General features: G+C 43.2%; 1 protein-coding gene across 2 annotated transcripts in view; it reads right to left on the bottom strand.

Annotated features, from left to right (window-relative positions):
- Positions 1-20,403, bottom strand: part of PRKCH (protein kinase C eta) — a 166,404-nt gene that overhangs the window by 11,157 nt on the left and 134,844 nt on the right. For both annotated transcript variants that reach the window (XM_045016653.1, XM_045016652.1), the window contains 2 exons: positions 13,827-13,965; positions 13,241-13,429 (listed from right to left, as the gene is read on the bottom strand). In XM_045016653.1, the coding sequence (XP_044872588.1) occupies positions 13,241-13,429; positions 13,827-13,965 (328 nt within the window). The remainder of the gene's footprint in view (positions 1-13,240; positions 13,430-13,826; positions 13,966-20,403) is intronic.

Below are 20,403 nucleotides of genomic sequence, written 5' to 3'. Positions count from 1 at the left end.
GGCACTTAGGTTCTACTGACTGTCACTGACAATTAGGCTCCTGAGTGCTGAAGTCATTTTTTGAACATAGGATTTAGACTTCCGAGTCAATGAGACACTTTTGAAAATGTCAACTCTCTTCTACACTGAGGATTTGCCTTGATTTCAGCTGTCGGTGGCCAGATGCAGCAGTAGCAGTACTGCTGCTTGGCCCCTTGCGCAGTATGGTAAATTGCTATAAGCGGTGATTCCTACCAGCCAGTTTACCATAGTTTTAAGCAGGGGTGAGCTCCATTGATGCAAATAACAGCGTTGCCTGTCTGTGTTGGGGTTCTGGCTACTGATGGCAGGAATCAAGGCAAATTCTCCCACGTAGACAAGGCCTGAAGAATGCAGTATTAGGTCTAGGGAGTAGAAATATACTTGAAATGCATTTTTGAAAATGGGGGGAAATTCTTGGTTATTTCCCCTTTCCAGCTATGAAATAAAGGGGATGTGGGAAAGACTAAATCACTCCTCTCTGCTCTTCCCGAAAGCCACATGGAGCGTAAAACTTAACATCTATCACAATGGCACTAGCAACAGCTTTAGTGCTACAGCACCCGGGGCTAAGGATAAAAATGTCAGTGCCGCAGAGGTTAACTTCACTGATATTAAACTGAGATAAGTTTGGTCTCACTCCTGCTTGGTCTCTAGATGATCACGGGACCACTGATTGAGGGGCTGACAATTCCAACGTCTATAGAGAACAAAGAAGATTATTCTATTGTGAAGATTGTTGAGGAAGATGGATGCGCAAAATAAATCAGGGTAGAAAGAGGAAGCAGTGTGAGTGATCGACACATCTGGAGCTACATTTTCTGCAGCTGTAAATGGGTAAAGCTTCATTTTTGTACTGGAATCTGCTTGCTTCCCCCCAACTTTTTCAGATGTTCCCATCAACACAAATACAACACAAAAATGGATAGACTTAGGCCAAAATTTTCAAACCTGGGTACCAAAAATAAAAAAAATTAATTGCGATTAATCACACAATTAAAAAAATTAAGCACAATTAATTGCACTGATAAACAATAACAGAATACTATTTATATGAATATTTTTGGATGTTTTCCACATTTTCAAATATATTGATTTCAATTACAACACAGAATATGAAGTGTACAGTGTTCATTTTAATTAATACATTGTTTTTTTAATGAGTGTCATCAGCATGGAAGCATGTTCTCTGGAATGGTGGCTGAAACATGGAGCGTACAAATGTTCAGCATATCTGGCACATAAATACCTTGCAATGCTGGCTATGGAAGTGCCATGCGAACCTCTGTTCTCACTTTCAGGTGACATTGTAAATAAGAAGCAGGCAGCATTATCTTCCGTAAATGTTAACAAACTTGTTTGTCTGAGCAATTGGCTGAACAAGAAGTAGGACTGAGTGGACTTGTAGGCTCTAAAGTTTTATATTGTTTTGTTTTTGAGTGCAGTCGTGTAACCAAAAAAAATAAAATAAAAAATCTACATTTGTAAGTTGCGCTTTCATGATAAAGAGATTGCGCTACAGTACTTGTATGAGGTGAATTGAGAAATACTATTTCTTTTTAAAAGATACTTTACATTATTTCTTTTTTTTATCATTTTTGCAATGCAAATATTTGTAATAAAAATAATATAAAGTGAGCACTGTACACTTTATATTCTGGGTTGTAATTTAAATCAATGTATTTGAAAATGTGGAAAAACATCCAAAATAGTTAATACATTTCAATTTGTATTCTACTGTTTAACAGTGCGATTAAAACTGAGATTAATTGCGATTCATTTTTTAAATCGCAATTCATTTTTCTGAGTTAATCACATGAGTTAACTGCGATTAATTGACAGCCTTACTAATAATGTATTAATGTAGATGAGTTTCTCATAGGCTTGGAAGAAGAGAGAATATTTAGTGTGATCCCTTTGGAAGTTCTCTCAGCTGGGAAGCTACAGGGATTCCAGAATGATGGTTCTGAGATTGGAGCTGGAGAACTGTTCAGGAAACGCAAGATGAAAAGTAAACAAAAGTTGTTTACAAGATCCAGCACAGAGCTTCAGAAAGCGAGTGAAATATTTTAGTGTGGCTTTGACAGCCAAAGCTTAATCTAACTGAAAGACAGAATTTATTGGGTCTGCCAACTCAGAAAGGATGCCAAAAGGGAATGATGTATTTGCATATTTGAAGGCATTTTTAAATATCTGCTTTTGTTAGCCAGGCTCCTTGACTCTGAGGAGAAGCAATGAGTTCATCATGGCTCCTCTTTGATTTCAGTTGTGTCCACCATAGTGTTCATCCTTTCCCCTTTAATCCTTGTCTAAAATCTTACAGTACCCGTTTTGTTGCACAAACAAGTTCGCGCTTGTTGTTCTGGCACTGTGTGCAAAACAGATTAGCTGCTGCCTTCTATTTGTCCTTAACACAAAGAACTTGGGCTGGATCCATGGACCACGAGTGCAAAGAAGGGAGAGCACTGTGGTAACACTCCATGTGTTCTCTGGGTGATGTGCCAGTGTAGTCAGCTATAAGCCAGCCCTGGTCCTCTCCTCTCACATTCCAGTCCACTGTAGGGTGCATTCTGGGGTGCAGCTGGAGAGCACAGCAGCCAGCAGAAGTTACAGCAGTCACAAGGCTGCTCTGACTTGCCGAGGGGCCAAACTAGCCCTGAGATTTGGGGGATGAGGCAGAAAGGTGGCAGAAAGCTGAGCTCAGTTCTGTGTATTTGTTTCTCTGCTCCCCTGGCACTGGCAGCAGTTTGCTTATATTATGTTCTTTAAAAAAATCTGCTTCAAAAAAAACAAACAAAACTTCTTACTGCAAGAACCCTGGTCTCTCCCACCATGACTCTTAACTAATGACATTTTCAAGTTGTTGATTGGGACAAGACTGAGGCTCATCTGGCTGCATGCTCTCTCTCATGGACTCGGGAAGGCCTTCCTAAAAGTATGTTGATGAGCAAGCGTAAGGCGTCCTACACCAGGTGTAACCAATATAGCTGGTAATGTTGACATCCCCTAGGATCCTGCATTCTCACTGCTTTCTTTACTGCAGATTGCCTGGGCTGAGGGCCATAGAGGAATTTTTTTTTCAGTATCTCTCAGATCTAGTTTCTGGCCAGATTGTGGTACGTTTATTTAGCACAGATTCAGTCTCTGAGCGCTTTATTTTGGAGCGATTACCCTCCATTTACTTGGACTGAATCACATTTAGCACTTACCACATAAGATATTAAAATGAGCTCAGCTCTGCTTTAACTGCATTTGTCAGGGGGGGGCTCACCATTTTCTGTGCTTCCTTACTTGGTATCACCCGCAAACTAGGAAAATCCCTGTTTTCTATAGACTGTTATCTACCTTATTTATAAAAATAAACTGGTTCACTGCACTAGACTTTGATTTAAAAGGTGCAATTATGGTGTTATTTATATGAACACATAAAGCATTGACCAGAATGCACTACCAGAGTTCCCCTATTTAGCATGCTGCTTTGGTGCTTGATTCTGCCATCCTTATGCGCCCTGCGTAGTACCTAACTCTGAGCAGCCCCACTGATTTCAGTGAAATTACTTGTGGAACTACTCAGTGTAAGTAAGGATGGCTGAATTACACCTCAAAGCAACAGGCTAACAGAGGCATCCTGGCAACAGGGCATTCTGGGAAATTTGGTGTGCTCATTGCTATCCAACAATTACAAGGTGGCTGTGTGGCTCTGAACTACCCCCAGATCTTTTGCTCTTATGGGCTGCAGTGGAATGAAAACTCTTTACAGAAAATTGTACCCTGCTTTTTTGATTAATAGGATTAAAACTGGGGGAGGCACAGGAAGGCACTGTGCCTTCGTATGAACATACAGCACCCATCATAATGGGGCCCTGATCATGACTAGGGCCTACTGGGCAGGACTGGAACACAAACAGTAGAGATAATAATAAACAATGAAACTTTTAAGTAGCTGTTAGGAGTTCCACACACAAGAATCTCTCTCTCTACTGAAAATTAAGGGACCTTCCTTGTGCTCTACTCTGTAAGACTCCAGAGCCTTGATTGAGTGTGGAAGGAGGTCAGGGCTTTTATCTGCTCCAATCACCCTGGCCGGTCACTCTGGGTACTTTGGTATGGAATCCTGTCTTTGGTCCCCCAAATGAGAAGTCCCTCTGGAGTGGGATTGAAAAAGCCTCTGTCAGTATCCCAAACTACACTATTCTGGGGCTACGGGGTGGGCTCAGACACTTGGTTCCATGTTTAAACCAGTAGTTGCTGTTTAAAAGGTTCCTCTTGAAAATAGGTTCAGAGGGCACATCAGGGTCCTGGGGTCAGTGCAGGGGCCTTTGCCCTCCAGACATGTGTTCATATCCTAGAGCAGGACACAAATCCCAGCTGATGGAGCTCAGCCACTAACGGACGCTCTCCTGAGGTCATGGGGTTTGGAGCGATACCCTATCCAGTTGTCTCTCTACATGCTCTCGACACGTTGATCATGTTATGGTGGAGAGTGCGGGCAGCTGCAAGCAAGGGTGTCACTGATCTTTGGGCAGTCGCACACTTCAGTGAAGCTGATGGGTAACCACCCTTCATTCTGGCTAAATAAAATAAGCAATTAAGCACCTATATGGAGTAAAATAACTGAAACAATAGATCCCACCGCCCAAAGCACTGGTCACATGGAAGGTCTGAGCAAGAACTCTGGTAGGATCAGGAGTTTCCCTGGGGACTGATTGCAAAACAGGTGTTGGGGCATTGACTGGATTGCAGCTGTGTGTGTTGGAAGCAGACTGCAAGAGAAGCAGTGTGATTGCAGCCCTGGGAGAAGAGAGTTTCTTCTGGGCAAAATACTGGCTGAACAGATAGGCTGAGAAATTTTGAGCAGGGAAATGGCTTCCTGTTGTTTGTTCCCACTGTCGACAGTGAAGAACTTTGTACACTCTTTGTGAATAACCAGGATTGAACAAAGAGATACCTGACTCCCATCATCAATTTCTCCTCCTAATGGGAACAACCTAGCAAGGCCTCCAAATTAGCTCACCACTCAGCTGAAAAGATTCTGGAAGTGCGTCAATATGAGGAATAGTAAGGAAAAATATGGGACAAAATATGCTAGCTACTACTTGGGAGAGTGGCTTTTCCTATTCCTTGATCTATTTACATTTTTTCAAAATAATTCAATAAAATAATAAGTGATAAAGAGAAACATGCAGGACCCAGCGATAACACTGACCACTCTGCTCAGGAATTGACATTAGAAATCCTTCATGACAGCTACTCAACTTTGCTGTTGTTGTTTTAATGCTGGGTTCAGACAACTGCAAGTGTTAACCAGCATCAAAGGGGTTACACAGATAACCGCAGCAGGAAGTGAACTCAGTGACTTGTGGCAACAGACAGTTTGGTAAACCAGAGAATTTGCCTTCTGAGTCAGTGTCAATTCTAGATAATTGTAATCTTTAAACATAGATCAACTTCCGTCTTTTTTTCTGATTTCTGTCAATTCTAGATAATTGTGATCTATAAACCTAAATCAACTTCCGTCTTCTTTTCATCCGCATTTCCAAACTAAGTGTTGAACACAGAATACTGAAACCCCAGGCTGTCCTTCCAGCATCTGACCCCTCTCTTGCAGTACCTTTCAGCTTGTTCACTCCTCATTCAAAATCAGCATTGCAGGCACCTACCCTCAGTCTTGAGTTTGACCTCTGTGGACAACAGCAGCGTTTAAATAATACTTTTTCTCCATTATGTGCATGTCCAACCAGTGGTGCTAGAACAATTTTTACAGTAGGGGTGCGAAGAGCCATTGAACAAAACTCTAAACCCTGCATATGACAGAAACCATTGCAAACTAGGGGGAGTGGCAGCACTCCCAGTTCCAGCAACTATGTCTCCAGCAGGCCTGAAGTCTAATTTGTGATCCACAAAAATAAGGCAGAGCTGTCCACACACCAGTTTTTGGAGGAGTGTCTGAACGGTCACATTGTGCACAGGAGCTGGCCGTCATCTCCCAGTGAGCACCACTTTCCTCATTTGACTGTCAAATGTGAGGGGGGCCTGATGGTTAGAAGCCGTGGGCCCAGAAGACAGGGATAAAGCTATCCTGGGGTGCTACCATGCCTTAACCCTTGAGGTTATCTACATTGTGGAGTGAGGCTTTAGTACATCTGGTACTCTCCAGAAAACCTTGGAAAGCATCTAGACTTCAAATCTCCACGCCTTTGGCCCACCGATCACCAGTTCAATCTATTACCTACACCATCATCCCTTGTAATGACTCCATTGTCTTAGAGCTCATCTAAACTTACAGCACCGTAGCGCTTAGTGAAGACTCTATCTTCTCCCATCAGCGTAGTTAATTGACCTCCCTGAGAGGAGGTAGCTATGTGGAGGGGAGAAGCCCTCCTGTTGACATAGTGTTGTCTACATCAGGGGTTAGGTTCATATAACTATCTCGCTCAGGGGGGTGGATTTTGGTAGCGTAGACCAAGCATTCCTCTTCCCCTTGCCCTGAAGCCTGGTGCAGAAAGGAAGATCTCTGCATTTTTCCCTCTGTACCTTTCATGGTTTTACCTCCCCTTTAGACCGTTGTTCCTTGAGCCTTGGTTTTTAACATGACTTTCCCTACCTCACCAAACTTCCAGCAAGCTGGTGCAGGATCGGGCCCTATCCAAGAAAAGCACACAGATATGAACTCAACTAGAATGATAGTGATGGTGCTGAAATCAGATATACCATGCTGCTCCTGGGGTAAAAACGATGAAAGAGACGGTCATATTTCATGCTGTAATTCATCCAGCTGGGATCCCAAGATCTCCAGCTGCTTGGAATACCACTAGCTCCACTCTAAATGTTATTGTCCACTAGTGACAAATCAGACATCAGCCTTCTGTGTTAAAATGAACCCCTAGCTATACACAGCCAATGTGAGTCACTGTCTAGGAACTTGCATAATGACATTTCCAGTGCAACCAAATGTTAAGTTTCCTTTTCAGAGTCCTCCCCAGAAGATGGGGGTAACTAGGTCAGCTTATCTCAAGGAGGATTTTGAGGGGGTATATTTTATAGATGTTGATACAGCAGGAGCAGGGGCCAGATTAATTCCTGGCATATGTAAACAGAATTACATTAGGGCTGATAACGAGTAGTGGGAGATGGAAGCAGCGGCGGCCCCAGGCACCAGCACTCCAAGCGCGTGCCTGGGGCGGCAAGCCGCGAGGGTCCCTGTGAAGGTGGCAGTCAGGCAGCCTTCGGCGGCTTGCCTGCGGGAGGTCTGTCGGTCCTGTAATTTCGGCAGCAATTCGGCGGCGGGTATGCCAAAGCAGCGGGACCAGCAGACCTCCCGCAGGCATGCCGCCGAATCCGCGGGACCGGAGACCTCCCGCAGGCAAGCCACCGAAGGCAGCCTGCCTGCCGTGCTTGGGGCGGCAAAAAAGTTAGAGCCGCTCCTGGACGGAAGTTGAAAAATGAACCTCATACAGCTCTAGTCACAGCTAATGGGCCAGGTCCCCAGCCAGTGTAAGTCGGCACAGCTTTGCTGATTTACACCAGCTCAGAATCAGCCTGCCTTTCCTTCCAGCCCTTTACAAATATTTAAAAAATGACACAAGACATTGAAGGGGAAAGCAGGAACAATTTCCTGTTTAAAGCACAAAATGGTTTCTGCTCTGGCTTCTACACAGGCTCCACGTGCATCTAGGTTGTTTTTTGTTTCCCTACAGCAGCAATGCTCAAAAATATTCCTGGAACAGCCATTGACCAAACAAGACCTTATGTCCTAAACAAGCACTTGAGAATGGATAGTGGCAACCTTCAGGAAATTATAGAGATGCACAGGATGCAGCCTAGCTCACAGGATTCATGCACAGATGACTTCTAGGGCGGAGGGAGCTGGGCAAAGCAGAACGGTGGTGAAAAGCAACTTGAAATAGGACCCAAACTTTATGATGCTGAATCACAGCATAAAGCCATACACAAAGATAAACTGCTCCTGTGCTCATTTATCCTATGCATCAACTTGTAAAAAAAATCTCAAAAGGCCAACTGTTTAGTAGATCAAATATCACAGTGAATTTGACGCCCTTTGTCATTCTGGCTGGAGAGAGCATTTGATTTTGGTTTCAGGGATGTGTGTCACTTGTGTTCTGCATTCATTAGTATCACTAGAACTGCTGAAAGTTTCAAGCCAGGCCCGTTAGTGAGGAGGGATGGTCCAGTAGTTTGGGTGCTGGTCTGGTCTTAAGATGACCCAGGTTCAATTCACGCTCTGCCAGACTTCATGTGTGATCTGTTCCATTCTATATAGGCTCTTCTACCATGCTCGTCACTGTAATGTCAGAATACTTGGGCAAATCACTCAGTGCCTCATCTGTAAAATGGGGTTAATGGTTTCCTGCCTCGCAGGAATGCTGGGAAAATAAATACAGCAGAGACTGAGGTGCTCAAACACAATAGTAATAGAAGCCATATAAGTAACTTAGAGAATGTTAAAAGCAAGAGTCCTCTACCACCTGAGCAAGTCTCTTAACCGGCAGCTATAGTAAGCGGTTATTCTTTCATAAAGACCAGCCACTAGAGGGGAACAAAGACCCACATTGTACAGTAAAACTCCTCACTTAAAGTCATCCTGGTTAACATTGTTTCATTATGTTGCTGATCAAATAGGGAACAGGCTCGTTTAAAGTTGTGCAATGCTCCCTTCTAATGTCGCTTGGCAGCCGCCTGCTTTCTCCACTGCTTGCAGGAAGAGCAGCCTGTTGCAGCTGGCTGGTGGGGGCTTGTAACCAGGGTATCAGCTCCCTGTGCTGCAGCTGCTCAGCTGTCCCTTCCCACACTGCCATGTGCTGCTCTCGACCTCTGCCTTGGAGCTGCTCCCAGAGACTCCTGCTTGCTGTGCAGGGGGGGAAGAGAGGGGGCTAATGTCAGGGTTTCCCCCTCCCCCCTGCTCCTACACCTCACTTACCCCTTCTTCTCCAGATAGAGCAGGGTGGGGACACAGACAGAGAGAGCTTGGGGCAGCAGCTGCTGGTCTCAACTTCCTGCTCCACTTAAAAAGACAATGCATTTAAGAGTGGGTCAGCTTACTTAAAGGGGCAGTGTGCATCTCTCCCACACACAAGGTGTGTGTCTGTCTCTGTCTGCTATGCTGTCTCCCCTCCCTTGTGTTTGTGCTGCCTTGTGTGAGAGGCTACATTAACAACAATGGGTTAACCCTTGAGGGCTCAGCCGAGTGCTAGTTCAACATTTAGCAGCAAGGCATTCCCTGAGAAATATCCCATCCTCTGACTTCACCACCTCAACCAAGCTTCACAATCATAGCTGTGGTTTTAAACAGTATTAAATTGTTTGTTTAAAACGTATACTGTGTGTATATCTATAATATATATAGTTTTTGTCTGGTGATAAGAATTTCCCTGGAACCTAACCCCCCACATTTACATTAATTCTTATGGGGGAAATTGGATTTGCTTAATATCGTTTTGCTTAAAGTCGCATTTTTCAGGAACATAACTACAACGTTAAGCGAGGAGTTACTGTACTAGTGTGTGTTATACAGGAACTTCATATATAAATATTGAACTGAGCTAATATCTGTGGCAAATATATAAATTCAGTTATTAGCACTAAAATTCCTTCTTATAATTCAAAAAATAGGTAAAGAGAAAACAAGCATGTCAATTCATTGGAATTTAGAGGCCAAAAACATCCCTTTGTATCTAATTACAAAAAGAGTTGCCTTTCCTCTAAAGTGGACGTGCTCTGGCACTATTGAAAGTATGACATGAGACAGTGAGAAGCGACCAATGCGACTATCTGATGAAATGGTCTGTAACCAAAAGCAATTAATCAGAGGCTGCAGGGAGCTCATGCTCAAGAAATACAAAGTGTCTTAGTGCTGCAAAAAGTGACTTGGTCTCTTGAATCATAAATAAAAATTTCTGGTGCAGTCACCTGAAGCAGCAGCCACCTGGAAAGTGATAGCTGTGTAAGGAATTGAACCGAATGGCATATATAAAATTCTGTGATGCAATCTCTCATCAGTTCATCACAGACTCCTGGTTAGTGCTCTGAAACTGACCTGCTCATAACTTCAGTACTTGAAAGTCTTCTCCCTCCACCAGCACCCCCATTTTCCCCCATTGCAGAAATTCCTTTCAGGGCACAGCTTTCTGTAAGCAATGCTTGTAAAGTGCAGAAAATGCTCTGGTTTGTTTCATGAGCAATAAGCAATGCTAGGGTGAGGAAGTGTTGTAGGAGAGAGATCTTTATGCATTATGTCAAGGGTCTACAGTTTGAGGGAGTTGCCTGGTTTCCGATTACATTCCTAAACACTCTGGTGTCTTACTGAATTAGGCCCCTCCTGAAACCTGACTCTCTTTCTCCAGTTCCACTCACCATGCTACTATTTGCAGTTACAGGAAGATCACTTAAAGTAATACATTTGAAAACTTATTGTGAAATCACTATGATTATGGCTCTCTGATGCTTTGCCCCAGCCCTGGCCCCAGCATGGGGCAGAACAACTTGGGAGTGAATCTAACTTGCACCAGCTGGTGTGCTGAGGTGCCTGTTGTAATTAGTGAAATAAATGTCATAAGTTTAACCCTCCCTTCACCTTGTTCAGACACAAAATAGGTCATATTACACTTTGTACTTCCTTGTGTGATTAGCGTTTACTGTATCACCCTTTGAACTCTGTCTCAGGCTTACATAAGAGTCCTGCAATGTATGAAAATACAACTGTATCTATTTTAGAATTGTTTTTTGATTAGCTGGCACTTACACACCTGAGGAGGTATCCTTTCCAGGACATAAACTGTCCTAAGCATTTAAGCGCACTGATCTAGCACAACAAATACCGCTCTTGAATTTTCACTGCTTTAAAACACACTTTTTTTCTTTTAAATTGTTTTGAGAGATTTCCAAGCCCAAGAGAGCCTTCAATGAGAAAAGTGATCACCTCTGGCCAGGACCTATGTATTTCATAGCACAATCCTTCCTCAGGAAATGGATTTTGTTTTTAGTGGTGCTTTTAGAAATATTATGGACGTGCTGGCAATTTTGTAAACTGTATTATCTGCTTTATATCCCACAGAAACCTTCCACATTAATTTCCAGAGTTTCGTTACTAGATTACCTTCCTTTATAGAGTTGTTCCTATGGTGCTGCATTTATTTAAGCCAGTGTTTCACAAACTATTAATTACTTATGTTAGGTATTTATATGGTTCCCCCTCATTAACAGAGAATCTTAGCATGTCACAATCTTTAATGTACCTACCTTCACAATGCTGCTGCAAGGTAAGGAATTAACGGAGGCACTGATAGGCTTAATGCCTTGCCCCAGGTTACAGACGAAGATTGTGGTGGAGCAAGGACTTGAATTTAGGTCTTCTAAATCCTAGGTGAGTGCCTTAACCCCTGGACTATCCTTCCACTCCTTACAGCAGTGCCAAGCAGCCCCAATGTGGTAGGTGCTGTATGCACATACAGTAAAAGACAGTCCATGCCACCAAGATTTTACAATCTCAACAAACAAAGGAAGGGTTATTATTCCCATTTTACAGGTGGAGATCTGAGGTGCACAGAGACTGAGTTGTCCATGGTCACACAGTGATATGTGGCAGAGGTGGGAACTGAAGCCAGATTTCCTGAGTCCCATGCCAGAGCTTTAAACGCAACGTCATCCTTCTGCACACTATTGGGACCTCCCCAAAGCGGGTCTCCAGGCAGGTCAGGGATTTTCCATTATAAACATTCAAAAATGAGAATTTTCTAGTGATCCCCTTGGGAAAGTCAACATTACCTACAGTTAGCAATAGGACTATCTGAGATACTGAAGATATTTCCTACTTCGCTCACACAGAAGTAGCATGGTATCTGATGGTACATGCTGAGTACGGTATCTCTTCTGTTCTGGAAGATGAGCATGTGCTAAATCACGTAGTCTAAGAGGGAGCATGCATGCTGCTTGCCAGCCTGACCATTGAACCAGTTAGGGAATATAAGCGGCGGGTGAACACGTCAGCATTGCAGTTCTTACCCTTCACCCCAAGGTAATGAAAGGATCCTGTTAGATTCATAACCATGACTCTTGCTACTCCACTCATCAGCTTGCTTTCCAGTGTGTCTGTCCCTGCTCGTTTTAACTTTTTTGGATGCTTTTTAACTCCCACACTGCAGGAGAGTGCAGTATCCCCTGTCCTATAGGGTAGCCTGGGGTAGGCCTTTCTCACTCCCTCCTATTGAGGCTGTTCCACTTTGTATACATAATTATACAATAATTGGGCCAGAGAGAGGGAGTGACTTTATAGCCAGGCAGGTAGGACACTTTCCTGCAATGTGAGAAACCCAAGCTCAAATCCCTGCTCCAATTATTATTGAATTATACGTCAGGCAAAGGGGAGTCCTGAACACAGGTGTCCCATATATAGGTGAGTGCCCTCACCACTGGGATAAAACTTATACGTAGGCCTAGTAGAATTCAATTTTTATAACCTTGATGGATAACACTGATGGTTATTTTTAAGCCTTTTAAAGATTTTTTTTATTGATTTACATGTTTCACAGTTGTGCAAAAATTATGGGTTTTAAGCTTGTTTTTAATTTTTATTGATCTAGCTTTTCACAGTTGTGGGAAATTATGGGGTGTGTGTCACACAATACTTCATTAATGTCAGCAGACACTGAAATTCAACAAGTTAAAGCTTTATGACTGTTCAAATAACTTCACATGTCACAACATACAAAAAGAAATCTCTTCAAATCAAAACTCTAATGACTTCTCAAGCAGCATATTTCTTAATTTGCCTATTGGAAATTTCAATTACTGATGGAAATATTTTTATGTCGGTTTGTGGGTGTATGGTGAAATCAATGTTTACCGACAAATCTAACTCTTCCAAGCCCTCTTATAAGGGAGACCCTACCTTCTCCTCCAATCCTTTCCCCACTCTGTGAATCTAGCCCCTTATAAACTCCCAGAAATAAAATGTCTTGTGTTGAATGAAATGTTTGTTCAACCTGATTCACCTACATTTTTTTTCAGTATTTTCAAATTCAGTTAAACCTGAGCCAAAATATTAATGATTTTTTTCCCATTTTTAGGAACTGCCAGAGAACTGAAACATCAATTATTCACACAGCTCTATTTGCATCAATGATATCAACTATTATTTTAAAGAACACATCAGGCTGGTGTGAGCTGGCATGAAGGGCACAGAGGACACAAAAGCAAGGGAACTTACAGCTTTCAGGATCCCTACTGCATCCTGCTGAAGCCAGGTTGGGTAAACAACTTCATCATTCAGAATGGCTTCAAAGAGGTCATCTTCATTCTCTGCTTCAAAAGGGGCGTGGCCACATAGCATCTCGTACAGCAGCACCCCCATAGCCCACCAGTCTACATCAGGACCATAGAGCATCTCCTGCAGAATCTAAAATGGGGATGGGAAAGGGGGATAAATATTACTCACTGGGCTTAACAATTGTTTTTCTAAGGGGGCGGGAAATGGATTATGGAATACTAATGTGAACAAAACATATCACCGCATATTAACTAAGGGTATTCTCTTCTGAGCTTGCCATTCCTCCTTTCTCAGAGCCCCTATGTGATGTGTATGTCCAGCTGGCAACCCACTCATTTACATCTCCAGTAAACAAGGGGTCTGCCAGTTGTACTCAGTTACTAGGAACAGACTCTTTAAAATAATGTGCTGTATTAAAATAATACATTAATTAATGCCAAATTAAGTAGAGATCTCACTGTGTTGCTTTTAAACCAGATCTACTAACAGCTCAATGGATTTTCCAATGAAGAAGGGTTTCCTGTACCTCTGGAGCAATGTAGTCTGGTGTGCCACAAAACGTTGCTGTAGTAATTCCATTGCAAATCCCCTCTTTGCACATGCCAAAATCTGCCAACTTGCAGTGGCCCTCGTGATCCAGCAACACATTATCCAGCTTCAGATCCCTGCAATAACAATTATTATTATTGTTATTATTTCAATTGCTGCATACTAGGAGCTGTTCAAACTCAAGCGAAGACACAGTCCCTACTCTCCAGAGCTTAAAATAAAACCTGGACAAACACGTATCGCTGGACCCAGCAGCCAACTGCACCATCATCTTCTGAAAAAACAAACGGTGTGCAGGAATTTGGCATTTGTAGAAGGGAGGAACTAATAATGTTGGGTTGAGCCAGATTTAATGTGGTCAGGTTTTGTATGAACTTCGCCACATAGCTTTCCCAACGCACCACAAGTCTGACTTGCAGAAACCCCGGTTAATTCAGTTTTGAGATGCGTTTGAGCAGAGTGATAGTTCTACATACACAAAGGCCTAAATGTTCTTAGTTGCACTGATTTCAGTGAGGTTGCACTAGTGTATCCAAGAGGAGAATTTGCTGCCAAGAATCTTATTATTTATGTTTTCTTGTCCTGTCCCCACGTTATTGTCAAAATGTTCAGCGGTTGCACCCGATAGAATAGGAACTATGCACTTTCCAGTACACCACCTACCCATCTATCGGTATGGATGCCCATAGTTTAAGCTAGGTCCAAGAAACAGATTCTAGAAGATCAAGCAGTGTAGGAAGCTTGTCAGCAGTTTGACCTTGAGATGGCCCCAGGGAATATTCCACAGTCATAAGTGCAGTCAGGAGCCTGGCCAGATAGCACTGGAGCCATCTGCAGACCCAGACAATGCTTTCCTAAAAATATACTCCAGCTCTTGGCATCTGGCCCCTTCAACTGTCAAGCTTATCCTGTGCACACTCGCAGATGGGGGGAAGCAACCACTGTCAGAGAATCGCCCCAGTGATGTTAACATCAAAAGCAGGACGCCTGTGTACATGATAGGAATGGGCTGTGTTTCCTCTTTCTGGGTTTTGGGGAAAAGATGTGACTTGGCTTCTTGAACATATTCTGCTTGCAAAGCATTCTATCACATAAGCCAGTGCCTTCCTGGTGTGGTACAACCCAAACGTTCTGGTTTGCTCCCAGAGCAGACACACCAGCTCTGAACTGGACAGGCATTCTGGGTATCTAATGTAGGTACTTATATGATCCCCATCACTACGGCATCTGGGCACCTCACAGCACTCTGAGGAGGTAGAGCAGGGCTATTACCCCATTTTACCCAGGCACAGAAAGACTAAAGCACAGGAAGGCTATGTCAGAGAAGGGACTAGAACCCAGGTCCCTGGCTAGCCACTGGGCCACCATTCTTCTCTACTATGGTGCCCTGAAAATGAGAAAGCCAGTTATCCCACTCTGTCTCAGAAGTCCTATAACCAGAACCACCACAGGAAACATCTCTTAAACTAGCATTGGGTGACCACAGAGTTTCTTCATATCTCTATTACAGTGGAGCAATTGGCCTCGCTGTGCTAGGAAACCGTGTTAGTAAGAGTCAGGTCCTGCCTCAAAGACAAGAGAGTGGGAGAAAGGAAAAATTATTATCCCTACTTGGCTGACGGGGAACGGTGGTGCAGAAAGATTAAGTCACTTGCCCAAGGTCACCAGAGCCAGGAATGAACCCTGATCTCCTGAGTTACATTGCAGCGTTTGCTCTGGATGGGGTGCGAGCAAGCAGCAGTTTTTCTTTTCAAAATGAAAAATGGTCATAAAGCCTTATGGGCCAAAATCAACCCTGGAAGGGATTAGGAGGACACAGAGAGACATATTACGTGTGTTGGGTCATGACAACCTTACAGTGTGGCTTAAAGAGTGGTTTACAGTTAGAGCTCCTGGAATTCTGCCATGCGCTACTGGCGCATCAGGAAACATCGCCAAGCATAAAGGCAAGCCCTGTTTACCAGAAATTTGCAGGAAAGTGGTTGAAACAGCAGATTATTCTTTATATCCAGTAAAATCCTTGTTGGTTCTAGGCAAGACTGGCTTGGGGGCCACTACAGGTGGGCAAGGCATTTTGATGAATAGGTGAAGGCCTTGGAGATGTCCCAAATAAAATCCAAGTTGTTGTAGATTCACTATTTACTATGTTTCTTGGAAACAGCTTGAATGGAAACTCTCTACTTAGGTTCAGGGAAGACAGATACATGAGAGAGGGAGGAAGAAACCAGGTACAGCCCTGGTCCTTGAGGGCTTTAGTCCCTATCAGAGGCTGTGAGGTTTAAGCAAGCATCAGGCTTTATAGTGGAGCTGCAACACCGGAGCCTGTTCTGCCTGGAAGCCATATCTAGAATCTCCACTGCCTCCCATCCAACGAGCTACAGCAGCCCTGGGCTCCCTGTTAACTGGGAGATACAATATGATCATTAGAGCACCAATATGAAAGGAGCATTTGCAGGTACAAGCTCATTGTGTCCCCCAAAGGAATCTCTGTTTGTGTAATTCCCATTAAATTTAAACCAGCTGCTGCCCGCTCATGTTCTGGAAGCAAGTACAGTTTTAACTATACCACGGCAAAGCTCCAGCCTGTGGGCTCTCTCAGGCTTGCATATTAATCCTGTTAATAACGTTTGTCCCACACTGTGACAAGGTGGACATTTCCGCCTACTGGCATCTTTTTAAGTGATGTGAAATCTAAAGCTCCCATTTTATTATTTCATGTGGCCCAGAATGGGGTATTAATTGAGCCTTGCTTGGTCACAAGATGCTCCAAGTTTGGCTCCCAATATAGGATATGCCAAAAAGGGTTTATTTCACTCTTCACTAACCCTCTCCGCAGTCAGTGGTTTCCTCAAGTGATGTCAATGGTATTAATCTGTATACCTGCTGCTTTGCATTCACTGGCCCTACTGTTCTTTATGCCAAATGAACCAATGAGGTCACATTAAAAAAAACCAGACAGGATTCTAAAGATTTACAAGGCGCTCTTCAGTTCAGCAGCAAGAACTCCAGGAAGCTGATGAAACTGGAAAGTAACTCACTCACAAAGCCCAAATCTACCTCAGATTCCCTTAATGCTTGCATTTTCCAGTCAACATTTTTAGTAGTGTCATGCAGCAATAAAGGGAGGGATATTTTTGAAGGTCATTATGCAGTTTTGAGGCAATCCTTTCGCAGGCAAACTCCCACTGGAGTTAAGGACTTTGTGCATACTAAGGAATGAAGCATTTCTCTCTACATGTAGTTACAGTGTGTCAGTTACAGGGTGTCAGTTAAATGCATCCTTTTATTTTAGGCACAGAAGAAGTGACAAAAAGGGAGCTGTTCTAGCCTCTTGCATCACAACATGTGCATTTGCTATGTTGGCATTTTAAAGATCAAAATTTTTCCAGAAAAAAAATGTGCAACTTGCCTGGTCCTCTCTGCAATATTTGCACATTTTGGCTTCCTCCGCACTATTGGGAATTTTGTCATTGACTTCAATGGGAGCAGGCACATGCCTTATACGAGTGAATGCCGGTCAGTCTGGGTAAAGTCGGATAGTTCAAAAGGTGGCAACTGCATTATTGCTCCCTTTGCTCCCTCTGAGCAGTGCTTTACTCTGAAAGTGGTCACAGGGGCTACTTGCACTCCACTTGAATAGGGATAGCAGAATCTGGCCTAATATTTGTACCGAGACTTCATTTTGTCTCACCCTGTGACACGTTAAAGGGCATGAGCCAAAGCCCACTGCAGTAAATGGAAAAAACTCCCTTGGGCTTTGGATCAGGCCTCAAGTGATCCTTTACCCTATGGTATTTTACTAATGGTATTTGCCAACCCATAACTTGAAATCATGGAGAAGTCACTACTGAGTAATATTTTTTTGAAAGGAAAATCTCGTCTCTTCCAGATTTTTTCCAATAATAAGGCATGCATGTGGCCATGCATATTTTTATAACCAGGAATTACCTATCACACTGCATCATGAGAATGCTTTGCAAATTTCCAGAGCACAAGTAAAGCTGAGTAAGCATCAGCAAACAGTAGCAAATAGTGTCTAAGGAAGACTTCTGCATCTCTTACACTGGAACGCAGATATAAAAACCAGTCTGAACTGCTGTTCTTTTTGTCAATGTTACCACATCAGTAGGTTTAGCGAGAGATTGAAATCACAAATGGAAAACCAGGGTGCTGGTTTTTGAAAAAGGAAGCCACAAAATGGAGATGAGAAATAGATCCAACTGTTTTTAACATGAGAAAAACAGCTTGAAAGTTTCAGGTCTGTAAAATAAAAGCCAGAAGTATCACTATCTTTCAACTTTGGATGCTTGCACTAAATCTACTGTTGTGGAACTTTAAAGGGAAAAACAGCAGAGTCAGAACAATTCTGTAGTGATAAATAGTAAATATGGGGTACACATTGCTCAGAGAAGGAACACTTTCTTTTTGGTGCAGAGACAAATGGAATACTGAAGGTGACATATTAGGTTGATTAGCTAAAGAAATCCAGTACCAATACCTGGCCATAGTATTCTTGCCTGGCTCAAGTTTAGAAAGTTGGGATTCTTTTATAGCTCTGTGCTTCCAGAACATGATCCCCAAACCTCATCAAGATTTAACTTCAACCTTCTCTGCTACTTTCCCTTATTTAAATTAGGAAACAATTGATATTATAGGTATGTGCACAGTCCTCCTGATCTTTGAAAATGAAGCATCAAAATAAAGCGTTCAGTTTGCAAAACATTAGTTCACCAACCCCCAGTTTTCTAGATAAATGTTCTGTTTGTTGGGTGAGTGAAATGCTCTATCTAGTTTCCAAGTGTCTGTTAAAAGCCTCTGTAGTGCAGGAGCAAATTCTGTTTCAGATCACTAGCGCACTGAATGTGATGGCTGGTCCAACATAACTATGGAACACGAAATGGTTTGCAACTTTAAATACGATAAAACCAGAATGAAATGAAGGACGAGCCTTCATGTGGTGTCATGGCTCCTTAAAAATAAACACAACTTAAAAAAAGGAGGAGTTAAATGTAATGATGTGTACATTAAACAATGTAAAGATTGTCAATGAAATGCCCTGTTTGTTGTAGTGATAGCAGACAGCCATTTTGAAATGCTCGCCAGACCCTAGGATAAAGGAATGAGGAACATTACTGTGAAGGCTCCAACCTAGATCTCCACATTTCTCCTGAATACTGGCATAGAGAATGGTAATGTAATACACAATGAAGTCAGAGGGTCAAATCCAGACCTTGTATAAGTGAGTTTAACTCCATTAAAAATGTACACCAGCCCTCATCTAGAGCCAGATGATAGCAGGTAGCTACTTGCTCGTGACAGAGTCTGGGTGGAGCTGGGAGGAGGGAGAGAAGGCCCTTTGGGAAGGACTGTCCCTCAGGAAACACTGTCCCTGTGGAGCTCCTCCTGTGTGCACGGGGATTATGCACACTGCTCCATTCCTTGGGATTGTACTGCCCGCTCCCCCACCACACAGCCTGTCAGCTTCAGAGGCCAGCGCTGGGAAAGTAGCAGGTGATGGGGGGAGAAGAGAGCCATGGGATGGCCCCATCTTTTCTCCACCCCCTCTTTGATGTATCTTATGCCCTCAGGAGTGTATGGCAAGACCTAGCCCTTGTGTTGGGAAAGAGAGTGGTGTGTGTGAGTGAGACAGAGAAAGAGAAAAGGCTCCTTGCACATTCCCCCACTTGTGGATCCTCTGCAAGGTCCAGGGACCATCAGGTTTATGTTGTTTTATGTACCCAATGCGATAAATATGATTTAGCTTTAGAATTAGTTCCTGCTGCATCTGTTGAGCTGTATGAAACAGTATCTTCACATGCAGAAATATTGTTATTACACGTAATCTTAAAGCCAACTAGCAGGTCGAGACCACAGATAAGTTTTTGCAAGCTGTTTGTCCAGGCCATGCCAATGCCATTCACTTTTCAACAGATCTTGGACTAGAACATAGGAGCTCCTGGCTCTCAGTTTTGCCCTCACATCACTTGATACTGCTGCCTTGTATGTGTAACTGTGTGTTACACCTGCAGTATAACTACACAACAGCACTTGTAAGACGCAGAAGGCTTGGCTTCCCAGGATGGTGTTTACAAAGACGCAATGCCCAAGAGGCTGACTGCAGGTATAATACATGAAGGGATGCAAACATTGATCAGACTTTTCCTGCTTCTGAGACCTCTCTGCATTCATTTTAAATCCCTGCTTCCCCATCTCAGCCCCTTTTGGACAGTAATTGCTCAGAAGAGCTTCCTAAGGAAGGTAACTATTTCTAACATGGCTTAATTTTTACTGAGCCGAATGAGGCCTGATTCTGCTCCCAATTAAATTTGAGCGGGTAGGATAGAAAATATAGCCACTGACTAAAAACCTGGCACATCACAGTATATAATCACAAAGCTTCCTTGATGCTACTGGGCCTGAGAGGTGCAGAACCAATGGGGAGCGGTGGGTGTTCTACAGCTTTCAGGATCAAGTCCACCAATAAAACCTGCACCCTTATTATACCAACGGCAGCTATTAGATGGTGTAATGACAGTTTCAAAAAACGGCCTTAA

The sequence above is a fragment of the Mauremys mutica genome, chromosome 4 (assembly GCF_020497125.1).
Source record: "Mauremys mutica isolate MM-2020 ecotype Southern chromosome 4, ASM2049712v1, whole genome shotgun sequence".
Classification (NCBI taxonomy): Eukaryota; Metazoa; Chordata; order Testudines; family Geoemydidae; genus Mauremys; species Mauremys mutica.
The sequence above is the reverse complement of the archived record's forward strand: the minus strand, read 5'-3'. Positions and strand labels throughout refer to the sequence as shown.